This window comes from Cynocephalus volans, chromosome 4, assembly GCF_027409185.1.
Source record: "Cynocephalus volans isolate mCynVol1 chromosome 4, mCynVol1.pri, whole genome shotgun sequence".
Lineage (NCBI taxonomy): Eukaryota > Metazoa > Chordata > Mammalia > Dermoptera > Cynocephalidae > Cynocephalus > Cynocephalus volans.
The window spans coordinates 168,234,090-168,260,318 of NC_084463.1; the positions used below are offsets into that span (position 1 = coordinate 168,234,090).

The window sequence follows — 26,229 nt, forward strand, 5'->3', positions numbered from 1 at the left end:
GTGTGGCTGTGAAATCCCTGCCCTGGTGCCCAGCAGTGTGGTGTCCCTGCTGCACTACTGCCTGAGGCCACCTTGGGCAGCTGCCATAGGGTGTGGATGAGGCCACTCCCAGTGTCCTGCATTAACCTTTCGAGGTGTGGGTGTCACTGCAACCCCTCCCCTAGATCTTCCAGTCCCTCACCCACCCTCTGCCCTCAGCTGGCCCACCAGAACCCACTTTTGTAGATGAGCATCGCTGGCCATGGTTTGCATGTGGCCATTGAGGGGCTCAGGGAGGGTGGTGCCCATTAGGACAACAATGCTGTCTCATTACAGGCGTCTGGAGGAAGTTCAGTTTGGCTAAGGATGCTGCCCAGGCCGTTTAGTTAGGGGTGCTTGTTTTGTTGGGGGTGCTTATTTCCTTCCCAACCCCCCATGCTCATCCCAGTGTCTTGCTGGGGTCTGGGAGGCCCTGATGCCCACAGAGCACTCCCCCCCACATCCCACAAGGCTAGGGCCACCTGCAGGGTCCAGCGTTCTCTCAAGCACTGCTGGACAACATGATGGCTGCTCCCACTCCCAGCTCTAAAATGACAGTTGCTCTCTCTGGAAGAGGCTCCAGGGGTTGGGTGGGCCTCCACTCTGCTCAGGACAGCAACAGCCTCTGCCTGTCCAGGAGTCTCAGGGACACCCACACCTCAGGGTCAGGAGTGCAGCTAAGGCGGCTCCTCTTCTGCCCCGAGGTTCAGCCCCACCGGCCACCATTTTTCCCTTGGATAAGCCACTGCTCTGCCCAGCCCCCAGTCCCCCATGGTCCTGCAAATGTCCATGCCATGGAACCCCTGCAGCCCCCACCACCTTTCCTCCCTCCTCGGAGCGCAGGCTGCAAGCCCTGGCTGTGCCTCCCTCAGGCTGCAGCCCCCTGGGCACCGCAGGCCCTGTCCTCACGCAGCAGGTGCCGGTCATGTTCTGTCATCAGCGCCTGTCAGGGAGGAGCACTCTATCTGTGCAGACTGCAGAGATGAGAAGCTTCCAGAACTGTCTGTTCATGCTGCTGGTGGCCATAGCCCATAGTATCTGGGGCCACCTGCCCCAGCCTTGAGTCTGTGTGAGGTGTGGTGTGTGCTTGGGATCCTCCACCACCTTCTAGGAACCCCCATACTGGCACTAGCACCTTGGGAATGAGCCCTTCCTCTGTGTGGATGGACAAACCATTGGCTCCTGGCGTTCAGGAAGGGCATGCTGCGGCTGTGGGCATGGGGCGGCCATTGTCCATGGTGGGAGAAGGAAGGCCAAGGGAGGCCCAGCCTGGAAGGGCTGGGAAGTCCCCGTCCCAGCCTGCTGTCTCTGGGATGAGGTGCTGTCCCTCAGCCCTGGGCCTGCAACCCAGCCACAGCAGCCACTGCATGGGCCGAGAGCCCCCACAGAGTCGGGCAGTTTCAGGCCCATGCATTGCTGAGGAGGCTGTTGGGAAGATGTGTTTTATGGTGTTTCCTTGAACATAGGATTCATGTGTGCATTGGGGCCAGGGTTTTGGCCACGCCACTGGCCCTCCCCCAGAGCACATGGCATTGCTGGACAGTGGCTCCTGGGACCTGCTGCCCCCCAGTTGGCTTCACCCTTCTGTGATGGCTGCAGCCTCCAGAGGGTCTGAGAGGAGAGTGGCGGGCTCCTGCACCCACTCCCCTGCCTCCCCAGGTACATCCAGACACTGAAGGACCACAGGCCCCGGATCACATGGGACCACCAGGCTGCAGAGCACTTCTTCGAGTACAAGAAGTGAGTGTTGGGGTGTGGGTGGCCTGCCTCAGCCTTGTGTGCAGCAGGCAGCTCTGGGGGTGAGGTGGAGGGGAGCCTAGGGGGCCAGGGGTCCCCAGAACCATAAGCTCAATCGGGCAGGAGGTAGACAGCTGATAGGTGGGAGAACAGACCCACCAACCTCAGCAGGAAGGGGAGGAGGGGCAGGAAGGGGCAACACATGGGCCAGGACGGCCTGAGACCGGCAGGTGGACAGTCCCAGTTGTTTTGCAGGAGCCGCGGCGGGAGGCACATCGTCTTCTACCCAACTCTGAAGGTGCGTGCACCGTGTGCTGTGGCTGCCATGGTGTTGGGGTGAGGGCAGCGGTTTTGGTCAGATACACAGGGATGCAGCAGGCACCAGCCCTCCCCACAATGACCCTTGCCCTCCATGGTAGACAGTGGGACTCAGCAGAGGCTGACTTGCCACCCCTGGAGTCCTGGAGTTTAAATCACACTGCCCCCTGCCCAAATGTCCTATAGGATGGTTCAGGGGCAGGGGGCCCTGGCAGGTGCTGCCACGTCCCTCTGTACCCACAGTCCCTGCAGGTGCGGCTGGAGCTGGCCAGGGAGCTGGGCGTCGGGGTCTCCATCTGGGAGCTGGGCCAGGGCCTGGACTACTTCTTTGACCTGCTATAGACCAGGCAGCACAGCCTCCAAGGTGGACGTGTACGTTTCTAAGCAATGGAGTGACTGACCAGGTGCAAAATACAGGCCTCTGTTCTGTGTGCCATGGCACATCTACTGCGGTCCAAGGTGGGGGGTGGGGGCCTAGATGTAGTGGGTCGCTCCATGCCCACATGCAAAGGGGGCCCTGCCTCAGGCACTCACTGGCTGCCTGCTGTCAGCTGGGTGGGGGTAGGACCTGCAGACCCCGCCCCACTGGTCAACCTGGCTCTGAGGTCCCTCCCACACACCCACAATCATGCCTGTCCTACCACGGGCACACAACATGCACAGGTGCCTGACACCTGGCATAGTCATCGAGATGTCTCCATCAAGCCTGGCGTGGCTGGAGTGTAGGGGCCATGTTGGAAAGTGGGGCTCAGAGAAGCCAGCCCCACCCCCTCGGACCCTGGCTCTGGGCTGGACCAGCTCTGCTCAGGTGACACAACCTCCTGAGCTGGCCTGGCCACATGTGGAATGTGGTGAGGGGCAGAGCCTTCTCGAAGGATGGTAGCAGCGCCCCTGGGCAGATGCTGGGACAGAAACTGTGGCCTACGAAACGATGCAGCGTGAGGAGCAGCTGATGGGCAGGTTCCAGTGATGAACTGAGGCCCAGATGCTGGGAAAGTCTGAGAACTCTGAAGCTCCGCAAGCCAAGGGAGGGCCAACCCTCATTCTCCCATCCCTGTCCCTCAGCCACGAGGGCTTTTCAGCTCCTCCCAGGTAAACTGTCTCAGGTGTGCTCTCTCCCGCTGGCTCCAAGCAGATGGATCCCTTCATAAGTGCTGGTCAAGGATCTGCCTGGTGAAGTCCTGTTCCTTGCCCTGAGCTTCCATGAGGCTCCTTGGTGTCGGGGGCTGGGGGTTCTGGGGGTGGGGACGGGAGTGGGGGAGAGTTTTTAGAGAACAGATGTTTGTCCTTAGAGTCAGGGCCTGGCCCAACTCACAGTAAGGCCTGGTGGGCCATGGCAAAAGCCAGCCAGGGTCCCCCCAGCCCCCTCCCCACCTTCAAAAGCCTGAGTGGGTGGGGAGGGCAAGGTCTGGGAGTCCTGGGCTCACTTCCCACTGCACCTTGGTTATCAAAACCCATGCATGGGCACACGGCAGGTGCTGGGGCAGTGGAGTGAAATGCACTGTCCTCATGGGCAGATGGAGTAACCAGCAGTGCTTGGGGGCAGAGGTCAACATCAGAGCCACAGACCCCAGCACACAGGTGATGAGTACCCCAGGCAGGGTCCTGGGGTGGAGGCTGCAGGATGGGATGGAAGTGACTTCAGGTAGGAGTGGACAGGGCCTTGGGTAGGTCCTTCTAGCTGCCAAGAATGGCCATGGGGGGCAGGGGACCAGGGTGGGTGCTGTGTTCTGGGAACATGACAGAGGACTTCAGCCTAAGGGAGGGTCCCACTCCCTGGGCTTTGCTGTAAATGTGGCTTTCTCTTCATTTCCTGTTGTTTGCTGCCTGTGTACAAGATGCAGTTGGTTTTGGTGTGTTAACTGTGTGTCCCTAGACCTGCTAACTCCATATGTTAGTTCTGGTAGATTCTCTGGAGTCCTGTGGCTTCTGTTGGAGTGGTAAGACGGGAATCCAGCTCAGGGCCCACAGCTGGGACATGGCAATCTGGGTCATGTTCTCCCAAGCCACCCTCAGTTCATGGTGCAAGCGGGTGCAGGCAGAGTTGGGGGGGCGGTCACACAGGGTGTCGACACCTGGTGTGTGATGGAGAGATGGTGGGGCCTGGAGGTGGCAGGAATGAAGGGCTGGACATTGAAATTGTGGGTGCAGTTTGGGAGGATCAGACACCCATGTTAGTGAGGCTCCTGGGAGGTGCCCATCCTCCATCCTGAACACCTTTCTTCCCTGTGGCCGGCAGTCCCCACCCACGGTCCCCTTCACCCCCAGTCATGAGGATCCTGTCTTTGAGGCAGTTTGATGCGTTTTAGCCACTTCTCTAATCCTGAGCCCCATGACAGCTGCCCTGTTCCCCACAGCCCACTTTGCAAAATATGTAAGATTAACACTTACAGGGCAGAGTTCCCAGGAACAAGACAGGAACACAAAGATGACAGGGAAAGATGAAGCTGGGCCTCGCCTGGGAGGGCACGGGGGGATGAGGTGGAGAGTAGCTGTCGCTGGCACGGGGCCACCCGCAGGACAGGGAGGCTCAGGGACACTGCCCAAGACCTCTGTACCATTTCAAATTTAATGGATTTCTTTAAAGTCTGTGGCTGTGTTCTCTGTGGCAGCACCTGGACCTGTGCACACCCAGTGAGTCTCACAGCAGGCACAGGCTGCATGGGGGGAAGGGTCTCAGGATCTGCCCTGTCCCAGGCCCGGGTACCAGTGTGGAGATGGGGTGGGGGTGGGGAGTAGGCAGAGCGGTGACAGACACAGGGCTGCTGCTCACACACTTTATTAAGATGCACCTGGGGCCCTCAGGGCCCCGTGGAATGTGGATTACCAGGTTGTGGACCTGCCTGGAGCACCAGGACCAGTGGATGGGCCTCCAGGAAGCTGAGACCTGGTCCTTCCAGTGTCCCCAGGAGGCTGGGGACCACAGCTCAGCTGCCTCCCCACCCCATGTGAATACTGCTCTGGAGAATACATGGATATAAAAAACGCCAGAAGCCCCTCCCAGCCCCAGCCCCAGCCCCACGGTCAGCACTTGGCCACCCCCTCCCACCTGGTCTGGAGACCCTGCAGTTGCTCAGGCTGGGGCTCCAGGCACCTACTCCTCCCTCCCTGGAGCATAGCACCAAGTCCTGCCGTGGGAGAAGCGGGTTTGGATGTGACCATCTCCCTGGTGGGTGGCATCCTTTGGCAGAGAAGCAGGGTGGCAGGTGGCCTATGCACAGTAGGTGTCCGCCTTTACCACCTGGCAGTACATGGTCATGGCAAAGGTCAGGCCCAAAATCTGTGGGGATAGGAGGAGGGCTGGGCAGGGCTGGCCAGGAGGCCACAGGCCACTGCCTGCAGGCTCACATCATGAGTGGAGGGCTGCCCTCAGCAGGTGCTTGACCCTGACCAGCCTGGGTGACGCCTCCTGCAAGCCTCCCAGGGCAGTGCCTGCTCACTGCAGGCATCAGGTCCACCCAGGGGGTTCTAGGGCTCAGCTCCTAGATACCCACCTTTCTTGTGGGCTTGGCCACACTGGGCTCCACTGGCAGCTCTCAGGGCCAGTGTGCTAGGCCTTGGGCCCCCTCCTCACCTGGCCCGAGGCCCCTGTGGCCTGCCCCACTGTGCCTGTTTGCCCCATCTGTGACCTGGCTACAGGCCCCACATGTCTGCACTCCAGATATTGAGTGGGTCTGACCCTCAGGACTTCTGTAGGGGGTTGTGAAGCCAGGAGGGAGTTCAGGGGCTGCGCACCAGGGCCCAGCTGCCACACTGGAGCTGCTGCCTTGGCCCCCACACCAAGCCTGGGACTATAGGAACCAGGATACCCACCCTACCCATCCTCCATCCACTAGGAGCACACTGCAGCCCATCTGTCCCTGAGATATCAAAGGTCACCTCCTGTGGAGGTCATTCTTGACCATCCCGTGAACCGCACCTCTCTTCACAACACTGGCTCCTTAAAATCTTGTCGTTATCACCAATCCCCCCCCCCCCCCCCGATCTGGGCTCTGTGGGGCAGGTCTCTGCTGCTTTGCTTCCTGAGCTCAGGAGGCCTCAGTATGGGTGTGCTGGGAGTCCCCGGGCCCTGCATACCTGCACCAGTGCTGTGCACAGCCCGAAGACCCCCACAGCTAGTAGATTCTCCTGGAGCCACATCTTCACCGTCTCGTAACATGGCTGGGGGAGGGCAGTGTCACCGCTGGGCCTCCCTGGCCTTCGGTCCCCACCCTCCAACCCTCGTGGGCCCCAGGGAGGGTGTCTGCTCACCGCCTTCCACCAGGTGCCGGGTGCATGCAGCCCACAGCTCTCACTGAACTCCAGGCAGCAGGAGTCAGGCACACGTGTGGCATTGTACACCTCGAACCAGTCAGTGTAGTTGGAGACGCCACAGCAGCGGAACTGGGGGGAGTGCAAGCCTCGGGCTTGGGTGGGGGAGCGAGGACACACCCCACTGGCCCTCACCCCACCCTTACCAGGTCCACCCACTGCCCACCCTGGCCTGCGCCTCACATCAGTCTGGATGATGCTCCAGGCGTTGGTGAGTCCCACATTGCCCTGTGTGCCATACAGGTGCAGGCCCTTCTTCAGGTCTTGCTGGGCATACCTGTCAATCTGGGGGTGTGGCAGTGTCAGCAGGCCCCCCCACCGTGCCCTCCAGCCCCCTAAACCAGGTACCACCTCCCTCATTGAGACCCCATGCTCGCCCCCACCTGAGCCCTGCTGTCCTGCTGCCTGAAGTCACAACCTGCCTCTGCCAGCCATAGAGCCCGAGGGCACAGGCACAGGCCTGTGCCCTCGCCTCCCCCTGGGTCTCCATGGCCTGGGGGGACAGGGTGAGTAGATATGTGTACACGCACTTGTTGGTACAAACACGTGCTCAGACACAAGAGGGCCAAGAGGCCACGACACCCTAGCAGCTGCGGGCACACCCAGCGTGGATCTTCATCTCAGACCGTTCTCAATAAAGGACCCAGGGCTGGGGCAGGGAACGTACAGGAGCCTGGAGGGTCCTGTCATGCCAGAAAGTCAGGAAGCACCCATACACGTGCAAGGCTGGGGGCAGGTCAGTGGGACCCAGGTGCCAGCTGGACAGAGCACCAGTGTGTGCACAAAACAGCAGTGCTGGGTCATGGCCCAGAGCACAAAACACAAAAACAAGCTGTCCTGGTACAAACGATCAGATAAGTAAATGCTCGCCAGAGGGCAGCAGGTTGGCCCAACCCAGCCCCAGTGGAGGGTGGGAGCAACGCTTCATGCGGCAGGCGGGCCTTGCCCCTGGGTGAATCCAAACCCAGGTTGCTGGTCCCCATGGGTGGGGTGGACACAGGGCTCTTGTCCTGCTCTGAGCCTGTGGTGCTCACAAGGGGAGGGTGGAGCCCCCACACCTGCAGCTGTACCTTGTCAGTGTAGGCGAAGAAGAGGATGGCAATGGTGGCCTCCAGCAGGAACACGAGCAGCAGCATCACGAAGAACTGTGGGGGGAGGATGGGCTGTGGCCACTCAGCCAACCAGACCCTGGCCCTTGCCACCCTCAAGTCCAAGGGCTGCAGCGACAAGTCTCTGACACCTGGTGCTGCCAGGAAACCCCTGCCAGATGCCTGCGCCCAGACATCCCCGTGTTGCCACTACCACCCCTGGGACCCTCAGCCTCAGTCCCGAGTCTAGGGACAGTGGCTGTCTCTTGCTCAGCCTCTGAGCGTGAGTGTCCCGGGCTGGGCCTGGGCTCCTGTCTTCTACCTTCATCTTCATGGGGCAACCCAAACCCCCAGTTGGGTACAAGTCCCCATTCCTAAGGCCCCAACCTCCAGCCCCTGTCAGCTGCCTTAGGGACACCTCTGTTGGGACATTTGAAATGGATCCCAAACATCACCTGTCCAAGGGCTGTTTCCTCTGCTTCATGCAGGTGCCAGCATCCCCGTGTCGTGGGAGGGGGCCCAGCGGGCAAGGCCGGCATGCAGAGGCCCCCACAGCCCGAGTCATACCTCTCAGGGCAGCCAAAGTAGGGGGAAGGAATCAAGACCACAAGCCACAAGTAGCCCCCACCTCTGGCCACATATACCTCACCTATACCAAGCACCCCAGAGGCACAGCCCTGAGCTCAGCCCTGGGTGCTCCTGGCCAGGCTGAGCAGACAAAGGTGGCCTTTGCCCTCCATGGCTGCCCCAGCCACTTTGCTCTTCCTGTGGGTCTCTGATACCCCCAAAGAGACAGCAAAAGCTAGACAAATCAGGGGGCCCTGGATGGGGTGGGCATGAGTGGACCAGGGCCAGGGGAGCAGACACTGTCTTGTCCTGGGGTCCCCTCTCCAGTCTCTGCTTAGTCTGGGCTCAGTGCACAGGGCCCATGCCGCCCCTAGGAGGCACCTGGTGTTCCAAATGCCAGGTTACCCCTGGGCTTCTGTCCCTGTAGGCCAGGTGGGGCCCGCACGTTGCAGCTTCCTCAACTGTCTGAGGAGCTCCCGGCAGGGCTGCGGGGGCCTGGCTGTGCCCCGTGCCTCCCACCCACTGCCTCCCAAGGGTTCCAAGCCCAACTGGGAATAGCCCAAACACTGGTCACCCAGAAAGCTGACACAGATGGGGGGACATACACCCCAGGAAGGGGCATGGAGGGGAGCAGGTCAGCTCCACCAGGGCTCAGAGACCTGAGGGAGGCCCCACCCTGGGCAGGGTCTCAAACAAAGGAACAATTTGAAGCCTCGTAATTTAGGACTGCAGCAGGTTGTGAGCTGTCCACCCACTGCCGCTGCCCCGAGGCCTCTGCTGGGCATATTAATAGGTAACTAGCCTCATCCGGGAATCTTTGTCCTTTCTAATTATCCATGACTAACATTTCTGAGGAGGGGAAACACATCCCTTCCTGTAAATCCATCTCTGAGGCCAAGCCAAGACCAAGGCAGAGAAGGGGGCCGTGAGGGTCTCAACAGAGAGTCTCAGGGAGCTGAGAGTCCAGGCCTAGGACAAGGAGCTGGAGAGGGGCTAGGGGGTGGTCAGGATGAGTCTCAGAGAGAACAAGCCCAGTGAAGGCTGCATACGCGTGTGCGCACATGTATCCGTGTCCTGTCAAGGGAGACCCCCTCCAAGCTCTGGCAAGCTCTCTCGGGGGCCAGGCACTCACAGTGAGCAGGAGGCACTTGTTCTCCTTGAGGGCCCCGATGCAGCCCACGAAGCCGATGGCCATGACGAAGGTGCCAGTCACGATGAGCAGGTTGGCAGCCGACAAGGACGGGAAGGAGGAGGACAGGGTGGCAAAGTTCCCCTGTGTGGCAGCCAACCAGATGCCGACGCCCAGCACGCCACAACCTCCCAGCTGACCACGGCCATGGAAAGGAGAGGGACAGGGTGAGATGCTGCACGTAAGCTCCAGGCCCCTGGGACAGAGCCCAGTCCACCAGCCTGAGGCCACACTGCCTGACAGCCTAAGCAGAACCACCCAGAGTCCCCAGGGGGTCCACAGCAGGCCCCTAGCCCACCCTTGCTTGCCCTGATGGCCTTCCAGGGTAGGAATCCTCCAGGGTCGCCAGAGCCAGGCACATCTTCCCAGTCTTTTCCCAACACCCTACGCACACCCACACTCCACGGTCACAGTGACAGGGTGCCTGCCCCTGCCAGAGATGACCTTGCTGTTGAGGTAGCCCAAGACAAAGGCCTAGTGCCTCCCCCAGGCACCCTATCCCCAGGAAGCATCCAGCTACACCCTTGCCTGGAGAAGGGACTGGGTCACCTATGGACCCCAGAACCTGCCTGCAGCCCCCCATGCTGCCCTCAGGTCTGCCAAACAGAGTTCACTCCCCCACCAGACAGGCCACCTATACCCTCTTTCTCCAATCAGACTTTTGGGTGGGTGGTCCCGAGGATTACAAACATCAGACCCCAGGTGGCCATCCCTGTGGGGCTCTGTGGTACCCCCAGCTGTCCCCCAGTCACCCCTAGGAGGGGAAGCCCTGACCCCCACATGCTCCTGCTCATAATCAAGTTACAATTTATCATAGCCATGCTTCCCAGCAGGAGCAGAGCAGGAGGGTCTCGCAGGAGTACCTGCCGTGGGCACCTCGTGGCGGCCTCCACTGCAACCTCCTTAACAACCGCAGCTTTTATTGAATTTCATAATTGCTCATTATTACAAAAATCAACTAAAAAGGAAGCTGGGGGAAGGCAAGGCGGTGGTGAATCCAGAGAGGGCTCTTGGACTGGCATGGTGACAGGGACCCAGTCTCAGGGGAGCGGGGGTCAGCCACGCTGACCAGTGGGGGCCTGTGGCTCCAGGCCCCCAGCTCTGAGGCCTGAGGCTCTGGCTTGGTTTAGGATGAAACAAGAATGTGTTCCACATCTGGGCAGGCAGCAGGCAACTGCCTGGGATGGCTGATGGGCTCTGGGGAAAGGCCAAGCAACTATGGGGGTACCTGCCCCACTCAGGACTGGCCAGGACATGGGAATGGGCTGGAAAAGCCACCCCTCCAGCCTCAGATTACTCAGACCCCATGCCCAGGACAGGCTTGAACCCCAGACTCAAGGGAGCTCACAGAAGGCTCCCCCACGAGGCCCTCATCACCCCACAAAAGCCTCATGAGCCCTGATGACTGTTCTCACACCCCGTTTTCCAGACAAAGAAACCGGTGCTGGGAGATGAGCTGCCAGGCACCCATAGCCTCCCACCCACCTGCCATCTGCCACAGCAGCCCAGCTCTGGACAGGCCTGGGGACTTGACCCTGGAGAGACCCCAAGACTCAGGCAGGTCTGATGGGCCTCAAGATCCCTGTCTCAGAAGGCCTGGGATGGGAGGATGCTGCCCCTTCCCCATGTGCAAGCTCCCTGGCCCCTCGCCCAACCAACACGTCACACCAGGCCAGCAGGGCTGGGGGCTGGGGAACGGCAGGCGGCCACTCCATTCTTACTAGCTAGTGGGCAGCAGCACACGGTGCAGTGCATTAAGTCAGGCTGGCAGGAGACTGCGATGGGGTAAGGGGCATGTGGCTCCCAGCCCAGGGTGTCGGCTCGGGCCTCTCACTGGTGTCTTGCTTGGGTCCCTCTGGGCCCCACAGAGCCAAACTCTGCTGGAGAGCCCGTGACCCCCCACCTATCCAGTCCATTCCAGAGCAAACACCAGCAATTCTCCCTGCCCCTGTGTCCTTCCCTGTGGTTTCCTCTGCTTAGCATTTAGAAACAAAACATTTTCTGGATGCTCCTGGCTCAGGGCCTGCCCTGGGAAGCTTTGCTGAGCGTGGGGCCTCTCCCCAGGGCAGGGCAGGTGGCTGCAACTCCAGGTCTGGCACAGGAAAGGGGCCTAGGTAGAAGTAGACAAACCAGGGCCGAGCCCGTGGCGCACTCGGGAGAGTGTGGCGCTGGGAGCGCAGCGACGCTCCCGCCGCAGGTTCGGATCCTATATAGGAATGGCCGGTGGTGCACTCACTGGCTGAGTGCCGGTCACGAAAAAGACAGAAAAAAAAAAAAAAGAAGTAGACAAACCAGCTGCAGGAAAAGGCATCGGCCCTGTGCTCTGGGCACCAGGTTTGAGGAGGGTGATCCCGATGGAGGGGCTTACCTGCCCCTGGCTCTAACTGCACAGTCCCTGGTGGTTCCTGGAAGGGCCACCGTGGAGCTGACAGGAGGCTTCAGTGTGGCACCCAGCTTGGGTGTGGCTCCTGAGCAAACCCAGCCCTAGTGGTGAGGGGAGACTGCCCAGATGGCAGACCTGGGAGACCTGGAGAAGGCTCAGAGGTGGGAGCAAGCACAGCCTGGTGGAGAGTGACCCAGGAGCCTACCCTGGGGAGGGACACACAAGCCAGGGGCTGATGTGCCCGGGTCATGGCACAGGTGCCAGGTGATGTGCCAGATTAGGGGGTCTGTCCTCACCTGCAGAGCCAGGCCTGGGGCCTAGCCCCAGAGTGGGGCAGGGGTCTGCCAGCTACAGAAATGTCCCCCTTCCTGTGGGACCTGTGCTCCTGCTGTGGGATTGAGATAGGGCTGGGCCCAGCAGTTTCTGGGATCATGCTGTCCACGGTGCTGATCACAAGCCCAACACCCGGCTCAGAGTGGGCTCCTGCCCTCAAGGAACCAGGCAGCTCCTGGCCCTGGCGGGTCACACCTCAAGCCGAGCACCCAGACAGAGTGGTGTTGGTCCATGAGCAGAGGGGAGGTGCTGGTACAACGGGGAAGATTGTCATTGAAAACCCAAACTGCCTGCACCATCCACCTCTGCCTTCCAAGAACAGCGACCCCTCCTGTCAGCAGGAAAATGAGCCATTCTGAGCTCCCCTCGCCCCACAGGGATGCCTCAAAGGGTGTGGGGAGGACACCAGGCAAAGCGGCCAGCGCCATGCCGGGTGGGGGCCGAAGCCGGTCCTGGGCAGGGAGGGACCTACACCCCAGCCCCTTCCACAACTGCCCCAGCCCTAGTGGAAACTTACTGCCTTAATTAACCCTCAACAAAACATCCTCACCACTTGAGACAGCAGGAAAGAGACCCCACTCACTGTCGCCCTAACTGTAACACAGAGGACACCAGCCATGCTGCCATAGATGCCCGCACCGGCACACGGCGTCACACACAGTCATGCACACGCTGCCTTGCCTGTGACCAGGCATGCCCCAGGAGCCCCCAAGGCTGCCCCAGGAGCCCTCACGTTCCCACAGACCAGTCACCTGCACACTCGCAGACACATGTCCTTGTATTAACGAAATGCATGCACGTGGTTAATAGAATTGCCCATAATTTTGAAAATGTTTCTGCATATGCAGCTTTTAAAACATTTTGGCAGGAAAATTACAGCCTCAAAGGGCAGGAGAAAACAGGCCCCATTAGACTCAGAACATCAAAGGCAAGATGAGCCCCAGGAGGCCAGGTGCACCAGGTCCCTCCCAGGTCAAGCACAGCCAGGGCAGCAGCGGCCGGGGGCCAGGCTGGGATGCCACCCCAACCTTCCAATGTTCCCCACCCCACCAGGCCAGACAGAAGCCCATTTGGGAGGCAGATCCTGCCCCCACCACCCCACCACTGAGAAACCCAGCCCTGTCTGCCTCACAACCGTGGGGATCCTACGGGGGTGTGGCTGGGGGGGGCAGCACCTATGAGATACCTCCCCTGCCTCCCAGGTCCCCATCCCAGCCTTCTTCACCTCTGAGGTCAGCTGTGGCCGAGTCCTCCCTGTCTCCCTCCCACCCACAAGCTCCCACTTTATCCACTGCCCACCATCTGTCCCCCGCCCCACCCAGCCCAGTGCCTGCACAAGATTGTCCTTTGACCGCTGTCCATCCGGCACAGCCCATCGGCCACCTGCTCACCCTGCCCCTCAGCAGTGACGGAGCTTCCACTTTGCTAAAGACCGTAAGCCTGTGACAGCCCCTGAGAGGTCTCAGGCTGGGTGGGCAGGCACCACACGGTGACTGGGCTGTCCAACATGGTCCCCCCTCCAGACCCCTGGGTGAAGGTGCTGGCCGGGTCTCTGTCCCTCCAGCCACAGGACTCAGTGTGACAGATGGCAGGGAAGCTGGCCTCGTCCTTGGCATGGGATAGAGGGCTGGGTCCCCGCAGGGGCCCAGGTTGAGTCCAGAGGTGTCTGGCACAGCCTCAGGCCTTCTGGCCTGGTGGGAGTGTAGCCCATCTTGGCTGGGACGTTGGGTACCCAGGTAGAATGAATTTGTCCATTTAGCTGGCTGTAGCTCGTTTCCTTAAATGCAAGTGAGTGCCAAGCATGTGCACTGCAGGAAATGGTCAAGATACCCATGTCCCCACATCATCAACCACCCTCTGTTCACTCACCCCAACCCCAGGGACCCCCCAAGGCTCAGAGATGAGGAGACTGGCCCCGCTCCACTGACTGAGGACCCACCCTGAGGCAAGTGTCCAAGGGGGCTGAGGGCAGAGCAGCCCTCGCCAGCAGTTCACCCTCCCAGGCACCAGAGCTGGGCATGGCAGAGTGAGTAGGAGTTTGTAGAGCCAAGGGGGCACGCGGGGCAGAGACTGTGACCACGGCAGGGCTGCTTAGGAGTAGAGAGGAAGCAGCCACTGCCAGGGTGGGAGACAGGGGGATAGGGACTGGGCCTCCCTCTCCACCTCTGCTTTATGTCTAGAACGTTCTGTCCACATGGAGCTCCTGCCCTGCCGCCAGGCTGGACTCTGGGGACCTGCACAGACCTGGCCAGGACATGCAGACCGAGGCCCCATGGCAGCATAGCTGGGCCACCAGGTGGACAGATCTGACACACCACCCAGGAGCTGCCTGGAGCCCACACCTGGTCCCCCTTAACCAACACTGCCACCTCTGACCCTTTAGGGAACCACAGACCCCCCAACAAGCAGACACGACTGTGTCTTCCAGTGTCGGGGCCTTTATTCAGAAACGGACTGCTGCATCACAAATGCCCAGGATATTAAGGGCAGCAGAGGGAGGCACTGGGAGCTGGATGCAGAGCCTTTCACCACACTTGGGGTCCCTGCCCCACCAGGACTCAGAGTGCCCTGACCAGAGGCCAGCGACAGGCAGGCTGGGCCACAGCTGTCCATCAGATATGGTCCCAGTTCATCAAAGGAAAGAAAACCAGAAGCCAGGCCCGCACCTCTCCCCAACAATTTGCTACCAGTTTTAGAGCAGAGGCCCCGAGCACTGCCAGGACCTTTCTCTGGGACAACAGAATTGGTGGTGAGGCTGGGGAGCCCCCACACCTGCCAGAGTTGACAACCCAGGCAGGGCCAAGGCAGACCCCAGTCCCCTTCCCACTGGGGCAGGAGGCAGGCAGAGCTCGGGCCCTGGACCATATGACTGTGACACTTCAGCCCAGGGCCTCTGCCCACCTAGGGATCCACCTGGGGGTCAGCAGGCACTGTCAGGGCAGGAGCTGGAAGCCTCCCACATCTCTGTTCCCGTCCTGTATCAGGCCAGAGTTCTGGGGATCCTGGCCCACTCAGCCATGGATCATGCTGCACGGCCCCCATGTGGTGCAGATGGGGATACTGAGGCCCCGAGGAGAACAGGACTTGCCCAGGGTCCCATGATGCCTGATAGGTAGACAGGGCTCCAACACTCACCCCAGCCACCTGGACGGGCCCTGACCACACAGTGCAGGGAGCAGCCTGAGGCTTCTGCTGAGCTATTGTGCTGAAGGTAGACGGGACAGGGAGGGAAGTCTGCATGAGGAGCGGTGAGAGGAGGGGACCTTCAGCTTGGCCAACTCCAGGTCCAAGAGGAGCCGGATGCATGGCTGGGGCCCAGGTGGGCAGATGGACAGCCCTTACATGGCTGGCACCTGGCCACGGGGAGCAGCCAAAATGTCCTCACCTTGCTGAGGAGCTCAGCCCTCCCTCCGTTCCCACACCACCCTTGCCCCACCCAGACTGCCCCTCAGACAGAGCGACTGTCCACGTGGGTGGGCAGCCCCGAGCCCAGGGCGGAGGAGGGGAGGGGCAGGAGGAGCCTCCGTCCTCCCCCTCCACCCCCGGGACCTCCACTTCCATTACGGGAAGAGCTTCGCTGGCAGGGGCCGAGCTGACAGTGCAGCTGGAGGCCTCAATACAGGGGGCTCCTGGGGCCTGCAGAGCTCCCGCCCCAACATCATTGCTGGCCCTGCACCCGGCACCACCTGCGGCCCACCCCACCGCTCACAGGCCCTGCACTCAGCCCTCTCCCACAAGGACAGGGCTCCTGGGAGACACCCCTGCCCCATCACAGGGACCCTGGCCCTAACCTGCCCACCTCCTCAAAGGAGGGCTTGAGGACTGTGACCCTCAGAGCTGTTGTGACCCGGGAAGGGCCTCAAGTGCTGCACATGGGTCTAGGGGTCTGTGCCATTCTGAACTCTGAGGGGCCCCACTTGGTCTGCACATGTCTGGGTCCCCCAACACCAGCACCAGAGCCCCTGATCACATTAGCCCCAAGACAGGCGGCAGACAGGTGACAGACAAGCTTACTCACCCTCCCAGCTCCCCCAGGGCCCTGCCCCACTCAGACCAAGGCTGGAGGCCCTGGGCACAGACCCTCCTGGCAGCCCTCCCTTCCAGACCCCATCAAGGACGAGAGAAATCCAATCCAAACACGGCACATAAATGAATCAATTAACCTTCTGGAGCAAGCTCCTCCCTCTCGCTGCCTCCCTCAAGTAGGACCCCGATGCCTCCCCAGGCCATCAGGGACTCCGGCCTCAGCCAGGGACACCCAGTGTGCGGGAGGAGCCAGGCCAAGCCTAGAAAGAGACCTCAGGAAGCCAGGATGTCAGTGTGAGGGCCTGGGGGAGAGAGGAGGGTAGTCTGCTTTTGGGAGACTGGGGGTTCTCAGCTGAGTACTGAGGCAAAGGCAGGAGATCGGGTGCCAGGCTGGGTTCGGGGGGCAGGAGAGCAGAGACGAGGGGAGCTTGGCCAGGCAGGGGCCGAGGTCTCCACATCCGGACCTCAGAGCAGGTGCTCGGCGCAGGCCCCACTCCCACCTCTCTCCAGCCTCTCCTGGTGCCTGCGGGACCCCTCACCCCTGGGTGTCTACTCAAGCCTCAAGACCTGCCCCACCCACTCTGTGGGTCCCCAGCACCCACCCCTCTCTGGGAGTCACACCCAAGATGGGCACAGACACCACTCCAGACATGACTTCCCCAACCCCACCCCCACCACTGGGGCCCAGCCAATGCCTTCCCCCTGGCCGGGGTGCTGCCAGTGGCCCAGCACCTGGCCCGGTAGGGTGGGGTCAGGACAGACACAGGTGGGGATTTTGAGGTCCAGCCGGTGGGGACTCCCCTCCCACTGCCTCAGCCTAGGCAGTTAGCTCCAGAGGAGACTGAGGCACAGACATTTGGGGTTGGGGAGCAGGTTCTATCCTCGGACTCCCAATACAAGTGAGAAATGGACTGGGGGAAAAGCCCCTCCTACAGGGGGCCGGCACCCCAACAGCAAAGGAGCAGGGGTCCCAGGGCAGGGGTGCTCTAGCTCCTTTCCCTCCCACCTGAAGCCCTTGTCACCAGAAGGAAGGGGCTTAGTCCACAATGGCTCAGGGGCAAGGTGGAGGGTGTCACAACTGCCAGGGCCAAGCCCAGCACAGATGTCTCTTCGCAAAGCTCCCTCCCGTTCCCACCGCCCAACCCCGGCCTCCTGCTCTGGCCCCCAGGTCTCAGCCCCCAGTGGGCACCAGGCCAGGGTGGAGAGAAGCCAAGGCTGGTGTTTGAGGCCAGGAGCAGGGGTCTCCAGTTTGCTGGGCTGGAGGGGGTGTAACTAGATAATGAAAGGGAACTGGATTTTCCAGCCCAGAAGGGACCAAGGGGGTCCCTGGTTGGTTCTTTTCCTGGTTGGAGATGTCATCCACAGGGATGTGGTGGGCGTGTCTGCCCTGCTGCTGGCAGGGAGGCTTTGCCGGGTTCACACAGCAAAGCTCACTCGACCTGGGGACCTGGGAGGGTGGGCTGCCCTCAGAGCAGACAGACCTCCCCCTGAGGGGCTCCTCTTCTCCCTCCAGGCAAGTGGCCAGGTCACTGACGAGGGCAGACGAGGGGAGAGAAAGGACCTGCCCATCTCCTGAATGCACATCTGGCAGCCTGCCCATCCCCCACACCCACTGCTCCCCTCAGCCATTCTGCCACGTACCCTGCCTGCCACTGTCACGACACCTACGGCTGTCAGCTCTGGTCATGCTGTCACCTGCAGCTCCTGGGCCTCTTCCAGCTGCCATACTCTCACCTGCAGCCACCCCCACCCCACCATCACACCCGATTCATGCCGATCCTGCCAACCACTTGGCACAAACCAAACTCGTGCCCCTGCAGCTGGCCAGCCCTCCCAAGCAAAGACATTCACCTCTTCACATGCCCCAGCCACCCCACCCACCTCTGCCACACACCTCCCTGCCTCCAGGGTACCCCTCAGCCCTGGTCCTGGGCCTTCTCCCTCCTGGAAGCCACTTTCAGAGAACAAAGCTTTGGGGTGACCCCTGTTGGAAATCTGGGGCAAAAGCCTCCTTGGGTCACACCCAGCAGCCAACCTCTCCCAGTAACCCCCCAGCCCTGCTCCAAGCTGGGGATAGGAAAGCCGGGACCCAGGAGTGAAGGGAGGAGCAGGAAGATGGACCCAGGCTTCTGGGCACTTGGCCTTAAGTGGATCTCATGAAGTGAGTGGCCTCATTCTGAAGTCCAGAGCCAGGCAAGAGTAAAGCCACACCCCTCAACCCCGGCTGTGGAAGGCGAGGTGGCCAGGACTTAAGCACAGAGCACAGAGTAACCTGAGGCATCACTTCTCCACCAAGCCACGGAAGCCCCGGCCCAGATCAGTAGGGGTCACCTCAACTCCAGCCCCCTTCTCACAGGGCGCAGGGACAGGGCAGATCCAGGGCGGGACAAGGCTCACTGCACCCTGGCCAGATGTAAGAACTGCCCCACCTTGTCCCCCGCCCTACTGCCATGCGGTTGGGGTAGAGTGGACACCCTCAGCTCTGCTCCAGCCAGCACACAAGTCCCACGCTGGACACCGCTTCTCCACGTGTGAGCAAGCCCCACCCACCTCGGCAAAAGTTAGGGAAACCTCTGCTGCCGGAGCAGGGACGGGGAAGCCGGGTGCCTCCGCGCTCATGGCCCACAGCCCTGCTCAGAGTCCGGGACACCTCACCCTCCCGCTTCCAGCAGCGCCTGCCGGCGACCGGGACACCACCTCCCCTCAGCAGCGGCGGCCCCACCCCCAGGCCCGCAGCCCCTCGGGAAGCGGAGGCCCCGCGACCTGGTGGGTCGGCCCGCTGGGCAGGGCGGGGAGCGAGGCAAGGATGCAGACTGCACGAGGGAGGGGACAGGGCCGAGGGGCCGCCACGGGGACTCGAAGCCCGACCAGCGAGAGGTGCGGCCGCCGGGACGGCCGTGCCCGGCGCGCCGGTCTCAGCACGAGGGGAGAGGGGAGGCCGCCAGGCCACAGCCGGGGCCCCCGCGCCCCGCACTCACCCAGAAGAGCAGGTTGAAGGCGAACATGAGGTACTTGACGCTCTGCAGGCAGCCGCGCGCCATGCTGCAGCGCTTCAGCTCTAGGAGGAAGATGAAGGACAGGTCCAGGTAGAAGACCACGTACTTGTGGCCCTTGGGCGGCGTGCCGCGCGCCTGGGCCGCCTTGGCGCCGGGGTCCCCGTGCAGGCCGAGGAAGGGGCCGCCGCCGCCCGCGCCGTCCCCGGCGCCCGCGCGCCCGCACAGGCTGCTGCAGCGCCGGAAGCCCGGCTCCCCGCCCGCGGGCGACGGGCTGCGCCGGTACGTGGACTCGTCCGTGCTGGAGCGCCGCATCGCGCCGGGGACGCCGGTGGCCGCTCAGCGCCGCGCGCCCGCCGCCCCGGAACGCCCCATCCCGCCGCCCGCTCGCCCGCCCTCCCCTCCTGCTCCGGCCCCCGGCGGCGGCGGCGGCGGCGGCGGGCGCGCGGTCCGCTCGGACCCGGGCGGAGCGCCGCGGACACCTGCCCGGCCGGCCGCCGCGCCCCGCCCCCGCCGCGCCCCGCCAATCCCAGGCGGCCCCGCCCCCGCCGCGCCCCGCCAATCCCAGGCGGCCCCGCCCCGCCGCGCCCCGCCAATCCCAGGCAGCCCCCGCCCCCCGCCGCGCCCCGCCAATCCCAGGCGGCCCCGGCTCGCCCCCGCCAGGCCCCCAGCCCCACCCTCGCGAGGCGGGAGAGGAAGATGCGCGGGAAGGGCAGGGGCAGAGCTGGACAGGGCCGGGGCCAGGTGAGAGATACCCCACAAACACACGCGGGAACACGCACCAATGCACCTTGTGCCCGTGGTGCACACTGGTGCACACTAGCCATCATCTGGGTGTGCGTGCACCACAATCGAAGTCCGCCCCATGTCCCTGAAGCCCCAGCCCTACCAAAGGTGCAGGAAGAAGGGCCAGTGGTGTGGGGGAGACACCAGCATGCGGCCCAGATGCCCCCATCTGACCTGCCTGGGGGAGGGGGCCGCAGCAGGCATGATGGGCCCTGCACCCCGGGCTTGAGGCTGTGGACAAGGCCTTCTGGGTCCACCATGGTGGTCCACTAGGAGTACCCACCAGACACTGGAGTGTAACAGGGAAAGACCCAGCTCAAGGTCCCTGAGAGTTGCACAGTGAAGGGGACAAGGTGAGGAGGAATGAGGGAGAGGGGGGAATGGGGGAAAGGGGATGGGAGGGGGTCAGAGGGGAAGGGAGGGACGCCCTCTAGCAGGGCTGACCGGCTCTGGAGGCCTGGACCCTCACTTAGTGACAGATTGAGTGGAGGTGGAGGCAGCTGGTCTGCGGAGGGGCTGCAGTGGGAACCCCTGGGCGCCCCATGAGGTCTGGCGCCTCTGCCCAGCTCTGAGGACCTGGCTCGCTAGCATCAGCCCTCAGCTGCCTCCCGAGGGCTCTGTGGAGCACTGCAGCAAAGCCCCCAAGGCAGTGTCCAGTGTCCTGGTCCTCCCCGGTGTGGGGATGGACAGAAGAGCCCCCAGAGTAAAGGAAGCCGGTTACCTAGAGGTCCCTGCTCAGCCCGCATGGCTAGCCTGGGGCTTCCCATGGCCCTTTACCCTGTCCTTCCCCTGAGGGTTCTTTGGCGTGTCTGGACTCCAGGAAAGGGACAGAGTGGGGACTGTGTACTGGGATCCCAGCAGAGAAGCAGGGAGCAGAGAGCCCCCACCCAAGCCCCTGTAGAGACTACCACCTACAGCTCTGCCCAGGGAGCAAGTGGCAGTGATGACCCCTAGAGACCTCTGGTGACCCCCAGAGGCCCCTGGCTTCTTCCCCTGGCCCAACTCAGCCAGCCCCACACATCCAAGTCAAGGGTGGATACTCAGGGCCATGGGCACTGTGTCCAGCGATGTCATGCGTGCTGGAAGCATGCGCCGGTGGGCACAGGCAAGGGGAAGAGCCATGGGGGCCCAGGCAGGACCCAGGACTGACAGGGAGAAGCCCCACCCTCCCCTCCCTCAGAGAAGCCAGAAACACCACCAGTGCCACCTCACCACATACACCAACCCCACGATGATGAAGGGGTCGGCTATCAGGCAACCCCTACGAGACACCGCTGCAGCCCAGGGTCAGGTAGACTTGGCTGAGGGACAGCTGGGGCTGAGGGGGAGGGGACAGGAGTTGCCAGGCTGAGAGGGGAACCCAGGGGGTTCAAGGGCAAGAGTGGGGTCGTGCTACTCCAGGCCAGGTGGCATCCCAGGCCCAATCTATCCTGCACCCCAGGGTGGCAGAGGCTGGGAGGGAAACAGAGATGGGCTGGGACCCCCATGAGGTGCTCGAGGGTCTCAGGGCAGGCAGGAGTGAACGGGGAGCCAGTCTTGGTTCCTGTACTGAGCCCAGCACCAAGGGTGCCTTCCTAATGTCCCCCCAAATCCCAGCCACGCCCTCTCCCATCTACACCCCCGCAGGCATCACCCACGTGAGCAGATCAGGCCAATCTGGGATGACATGTCGGGAAACTGGGGGCCAGTTGGAGTGAAGACCGGGAGCACCTCTACTGTGCAGCCCGGAATTCATGCAATGGTGCCCAGGCCGGCCAGACTCGGCGAGGGGCCGGGGCAGGCCCCCGTGTCAGCGCACAGCTGGAGCACCCAACCAGGGTGCTTGGGATGCACAGGCAGGCCCCCAAGTCCAACCCCTCCCCTACAGGAGTCCCCTTCCTCCACCAGGTGGGGCCCCAACACGACATGCTCAGGAGATGGCTTCTGTCCCAGCACCAGAAGTGTCCAGCTGTCAAGACCCCTCTTCCTGGCCTGGGTGAGACCAGGGGACAGGCCCAGTGGTGCCCCTGTCACACACTGCCCAGCCAGACTATGACATACCTGGGCTTGCCAAAGAAAGAAGGCCAGGTGGTCCTCAGTGCCCCAGAAGCTGGCCAGTGGGTGGGCGAGCGCTCAGCGAGGCTGAGGCCAGCTGGAGGTCTGCAGAAGGAAAGACAGGCAGGAGGGAGGCCACTGCATCCAGCTTCCACCCTGAGCTGCACAGCAGCCACAAAAAGAGGCACGCCCCCAGAGACGGGACAAGGACAGCCCACCTCAGGTCCCTACGGGGGCAGAAGGGGCAGCCAGAGCGGGCAGGGGGTGCGCAGCCAGAGGCAGGGACCAGCCCACTGACCAGTGGCCCAAAACAGGGGAGCTTTAGAGCATGGGCTGTGTTCCCCAACTTCTCGCTCGGGCCCCCATCTGAGATGCCCAGGCAGGCCTGCAGGTCCACACGGCACAGATGCGCACACAAAAAACGCGTGTGCTCAGACACACTCACATACAGATACAGGGACACGCAGAAACAGAAACACATGCAGACACGCCACACACACAGGGACATGCAGTTGTGTGCCACCCCCCAGTGTTCCCGGCCCCCTGAGACCAGCCTGTGTCGTCTACATCCCCAAAGCACCCTGCACCCCCTACCCCAGCCCCCTCTGGCTCTGAGCAGACAGACACCCGGAGCCAGCCCGCGAGGACCCACGAGACCGTCCATCTGACATCAACGCCAATGGGGGGATTCTGTCCTCCCAGCCAACCCAAGGACTGTGGCGCAGGGAGGGCACCCCAAGCTCACCTGGGCCCAAATGAGGCATCTACCTCTCTGGGCTCTGCAAGCTCAACACCCTCCCAGACACATCCCCCTAGCCCCTCGCCCCTCAAGTCAGGGGCCTACTGCAGCCTGGGAGTGGGGTGGGTGGTCTTGCAGTAGCCAAGGGCAGGAAAGGATGCACAGAGGTCCCAAATCCCTCCCTGGCTGAGGGGCGTTCAGGTGGGAAGCCCTGGGGCAGTGTGAGCCATAGGAAACCATGGACACCCACCTGGCCAGACCAGGGTTCCACTGAAAGAGGGACCTTGCCCACAGCAGCCTGGGAGAGGGCGGTCGTCAGAGGAAGGACCCTGAGCCCCAGCAGGGCGGGGGCAGTGCAGTCCTGGCCCGGAGCTCAGACCCCTGGATCTCCTCCCACAGCACGGCAGGGGCAGCTCAGGGCGGAAAGCAGGGCCCGCCCACCCTGGCCCCCCAGGCCAGGCAGGCTGTGAGGCGGCTTTGAGGAGCAGGGAGGGCCCTGCCAACACAAACAGGCTGTGGTGTCAGCCTTCCTGCTGCGGCTTCAGCCCCAGCTGGGCCCCACTGCCCACCCCAGGCCCCCACCCTGGGGGAGGGGCACCGCAAACAGCCGGGCAGGCTGGCACACCCCTCCACCCCACACACACAGGAGCGGGGTCTGAGGGGTCTGCAAAGAGCAGGGGAGGGGCTATCTCTCTCCCACCCAAACCCGAGCCTCTGGAGGCTGGACACACCCATCTGGCCTCCCCACTTGCTCCAGGCGAGGGAAAGACAGAGTGCAGGGATGAAGGGGGTGTCCCACTGAGAGAGGTCACCAAGGGGTTCCCAGCCTCTCCTGGGCCCACTGAGGCAGGCTCCGATCTCAGTGCCTTCCCCTGTTCCTCTCCAGCACCCTCAGGTATTTCTCTGCTGGAAGTCACATGGAAGTGGGGGGTGGAGGGGACACATTTAGGACTCTGGGGGAGGACGCCTTCCCACTCACCGGGCCCCCAGAGCAGCTGCACCTCAGGTGCCCACAGTGTGAAAAAATCTTGCCCATCCCACCATGGCCGGGTGCCCTTCCAGCCACCCAGACCCCATAGAACGTTCTCGGACTGTGTGCACTAAACACGTATCCCCCAGTGTGTGTGTACCAATGAGGATTCCCAACATGTATGTTCACGGCCCCTGTGCTACAGCGCACCCAACCTGCCCCATGGCACATTCTCCGGGTGAACATGTCTGTCCTAGGCGTGGGCAGAGCCAGAGGGCACAGGTGTGGGGGGAGGCGGGGGTGCCTAGAAGAATCCAGGCCTAGAGGAGAGTCACCATCACCACCCTCCGCCACCCAAGGTCATGCCCAACCTCATGGTGGGGCTGTGGAGGGGGATCAGGACCTCCAGGTAGCCTCTGGTTCCATTCGAGTTTTGCAGATGGGGAAACTGAGGCTATGATCCAAGACCAGGGGGAACGGTCAGCTGAATCCCAGCCCATTCTCTGCCCCAGCTGGCCTGTTTCCAGGGCAATGCCCAGGGCGGGAGGGACTCAGCAGCTAAAACTTCATTCACGGGTTTCCTCTGGTCTCCTGCCCTGAAGTGACCCCTCCTCTGGCAGGAACCATGGCAAGTGGTTCCGAGCCACATGTAAGCACATGTTCCCCCTCCCTGTGCCCCCCAACCGACCATAGCAGGCTGGACATAAAACCGCACCTCACCTTCCTGGCCCCATCTCTGAACCTCCCCTCGGGCCTGAGCCACCTCCGTGCTGACACTCCACACCTGCCCCTGCTCTGCCCCAAACACACAGGTGGGGGACATGCCACCCAGGGCCTAGTCAGGGGGCAAGGCTGACCTCTGAGCTCCCCACGGTCTGAAGTTCTGGCTTGGTCAGGGTGCCAGGCCTGAGCCACAGCAGAGCCAGGCAGGAGCAAGTGCAGGGCGGGGCAGGGGCGTGTTGGGGGCTCCATGAACACTCGGGGCGCAGATGGACAGGGGCTGGGACAGGGGCAACCTCGAGTTCTCGTGGCTTCCTGGGAAATCAGGCAGTGGGGGGAGGAAGTAGGGAGGAGGAGGCGGGGGCGTGTGCACGCACACTCGGAATTCCTGGAATGTGAACTCGGCTCTGCTGGGGTGTTGGGAGGGGGGCTCGCTCCCCCAATTCTCCCAGAATAAACAACTCCTCCCGGCAGAAGCAGGGGCAGGACAGGCCCTGGGCCCCTCCTCCAGGAAGCCTTCAGCCCCCACCCACCCCTGAGGGCCCACCCTACTGACATCCCGGGTCCCACTCCCCTGCCTCCCTCACCTCCAAGGCCACCAGAAGCCTCCGCAGCTGAACCTGGGTCTGATCCCAGGTCATGGTGACTCACAGCCCCTATCCTGCCCCTCCAGCCAGGCCAGGGCAGGATGTGCGTCCACTAGGCCTGGGAGGAGGGGGTAGGGAAGGGAAGTGGCCTGGCTCGTGGCTCAGCACGTGGCTGGGAGGGGGATGGCAAATGCAGCTGCAGAGGCTGTCCAGGGCCCAGGCAAGGGTGGGGGTGCAAACCCCAAGTGGGTAGTGGTTCTGGCTGGTCCCACTCTGAACCCAAGAGACCCTTCATACCCTCCTCGCGCCTAGGGCAGGAGTCCAGCCTTTGCCCTGAGAAAGCAGTTAACTGATGCCTGTGACCCAGCATAGACCCCACCCCAAACAGATGTCCTGAGGCCAGCAAACCAGTCCGGAGTCCCCATGGGTGCCAATTTGCAACACCCACCCCAGAGCCCAGTGCCCACCCCCTCCTAGAGGCCTTCCCTGCCTCTCACTGCACTCTGGCTTCCTTCTCTCCCGTCCCCGAGGGGCACCCACGGGCGCAGCTGGAGGGGTGCTGGTGCCAGGCTCACTCCACTCCATCTCGGAGACACGAGCATCCTGTCCCTGCTTCAGTGGCCCATCATCTCCAGGGTGAGGCTGACATGCCGCCTTCAGCTGGTCCTGCAGGGACAGCCTCCAGGCCTCTGCCCAAGAGTCTCCTGTGCCAGCCCAAAGGACACCTCTTCCACGACGCCCTCCCTGACCACCCGCCCCCGTCCCGTCAGAGATGCGTTTGAGCATCCGATGCCCCAGGTGCGGGTCACACAGCACAGCGTCCCAGGCGGGACAGTCCCCTCTGCACCCCTCACAGCCCTTCCCGGGAAGGAGCGGGCCGAGCGCGGGCAGAGGCGGATCGGCGCGGTGGGAGTAGCCGTCCACCCTCCCGGCCAGCGGGGCTCGGCCGCGGGCGAGCACGGGGCACCCCAAACTTGGAAGCGGAGACCCCGGCACCCCGCGGGCAGAGCTCCAGGCGAGGGACTCCTTTCCCGGCCGGGCCAGGAGGGTCGGCGGGAAGACTCGCCAGCGGCGGCGCGCCCTCCGGGCAGCCCCTCCCGGCAGCCCCTCCCGGCCGCCCCGCCGGGACCGCCGCGCCCCCCGCCCGGCCCCCACTTGTTGCTGCGTCTCTGCTCCGGGCTCCGCGCTCCGGGATCGGACTCGAGCGCCCCGGCGCGCGGCGGGGTCCGGGCGTCCCGTCTCGGTCGCCGCGGTTGGCGCGACCCCGGCCGCCCCCCTCCGCGGCCGCCGTACCTGCGCGCGCCGCGCCGTCCGCTCCGCCACCCGCTGTCAGTCAAGCGCACGAGGAACGCGAACCTCCGCGCCGAGCCCTTAAGGCCGCGCTCGGCCGCCGTAGCCCGGGACGTACCAAGGCGGCAGGCGGGGGTGCC

At 62.9% G+C, this 26,229-nt stretch overlaps 2 protein-coding genes across 4 annotated transcripts in view; one reads left to right on the top strand and one right to left on the bottom strand.

Moving 5' to 3' along the window:
• The window catches only part of CHID1 (chitinase domain containing 1), a 37,815-nt gene extending 34,620 nt beyond the window's left edge, over positions 1-3,195 (top strand). For both annotated transcript variants that reach the window (XM_063093507.1, XM_063093508.1), the window contains 3 exons: positions 1,678-1,758; positions 2,011-2,053; positions 2,317-3,195. In XM_063093507.1, the coding sequence (XP_062949577.1) occupies positions 1,678-1,758; positions 2,011-2,053; positions 2,317-2,415 (223 nt within the window). In that variant the 3' untranslated portion in view covers positions 2,416-3,195. The remainder of the gene's footprint in view (positions 1-1,677; positions 1,759-2,010; positions 2,054-2,316) is intronic.
• Positions 3,196-4,836: 1,641 nt separating this feature from the next.
• Positions 4,837-26,170, bottom strand: TSPAN4 (tetraspanin 4). Of its 2 annotated transcripts, XM_063094291.1 has the most exons (9): positions 26,093-26,170; positions 21,790-21,888; positions 18,949-19,028; positions 9,172-9,363; positions 7,455-7,529; positions 6,568-6,669; positions 6,325-6,456; positions 6,151-6,234; positions 4,837-5,353 (listed from the first exon to the last, which is right to left on the bottom strand). In XM_063094291.1, the coding sequence occupies exons 3-9, from the start codon at positions 19,009-19,011 to the stop codon at positions 5,285-5,287; spliced, it is 717 nt and encodes a 238-aa protein (XP_062950361.1). In that variant the 5' UTR covers positions 19,012-19,028; positions 21,790-21,888; positions 26,093-26,170; the 3' UTR covers positions 4,837-5,284. The 2 variants fall into 2 exon arrangements, with proteins under 2 accessions (XP_062950361.1, XP_062950360.1); XM_063094290.1 differs by lacking the exons at positions 21,790-21,888; positions 26,093-26,170 and having other exon boundaries at positions 18,949-19,278.
• Between the last annotated feature and the right edge of the window lie 59 nt (positions 26,171-26,229).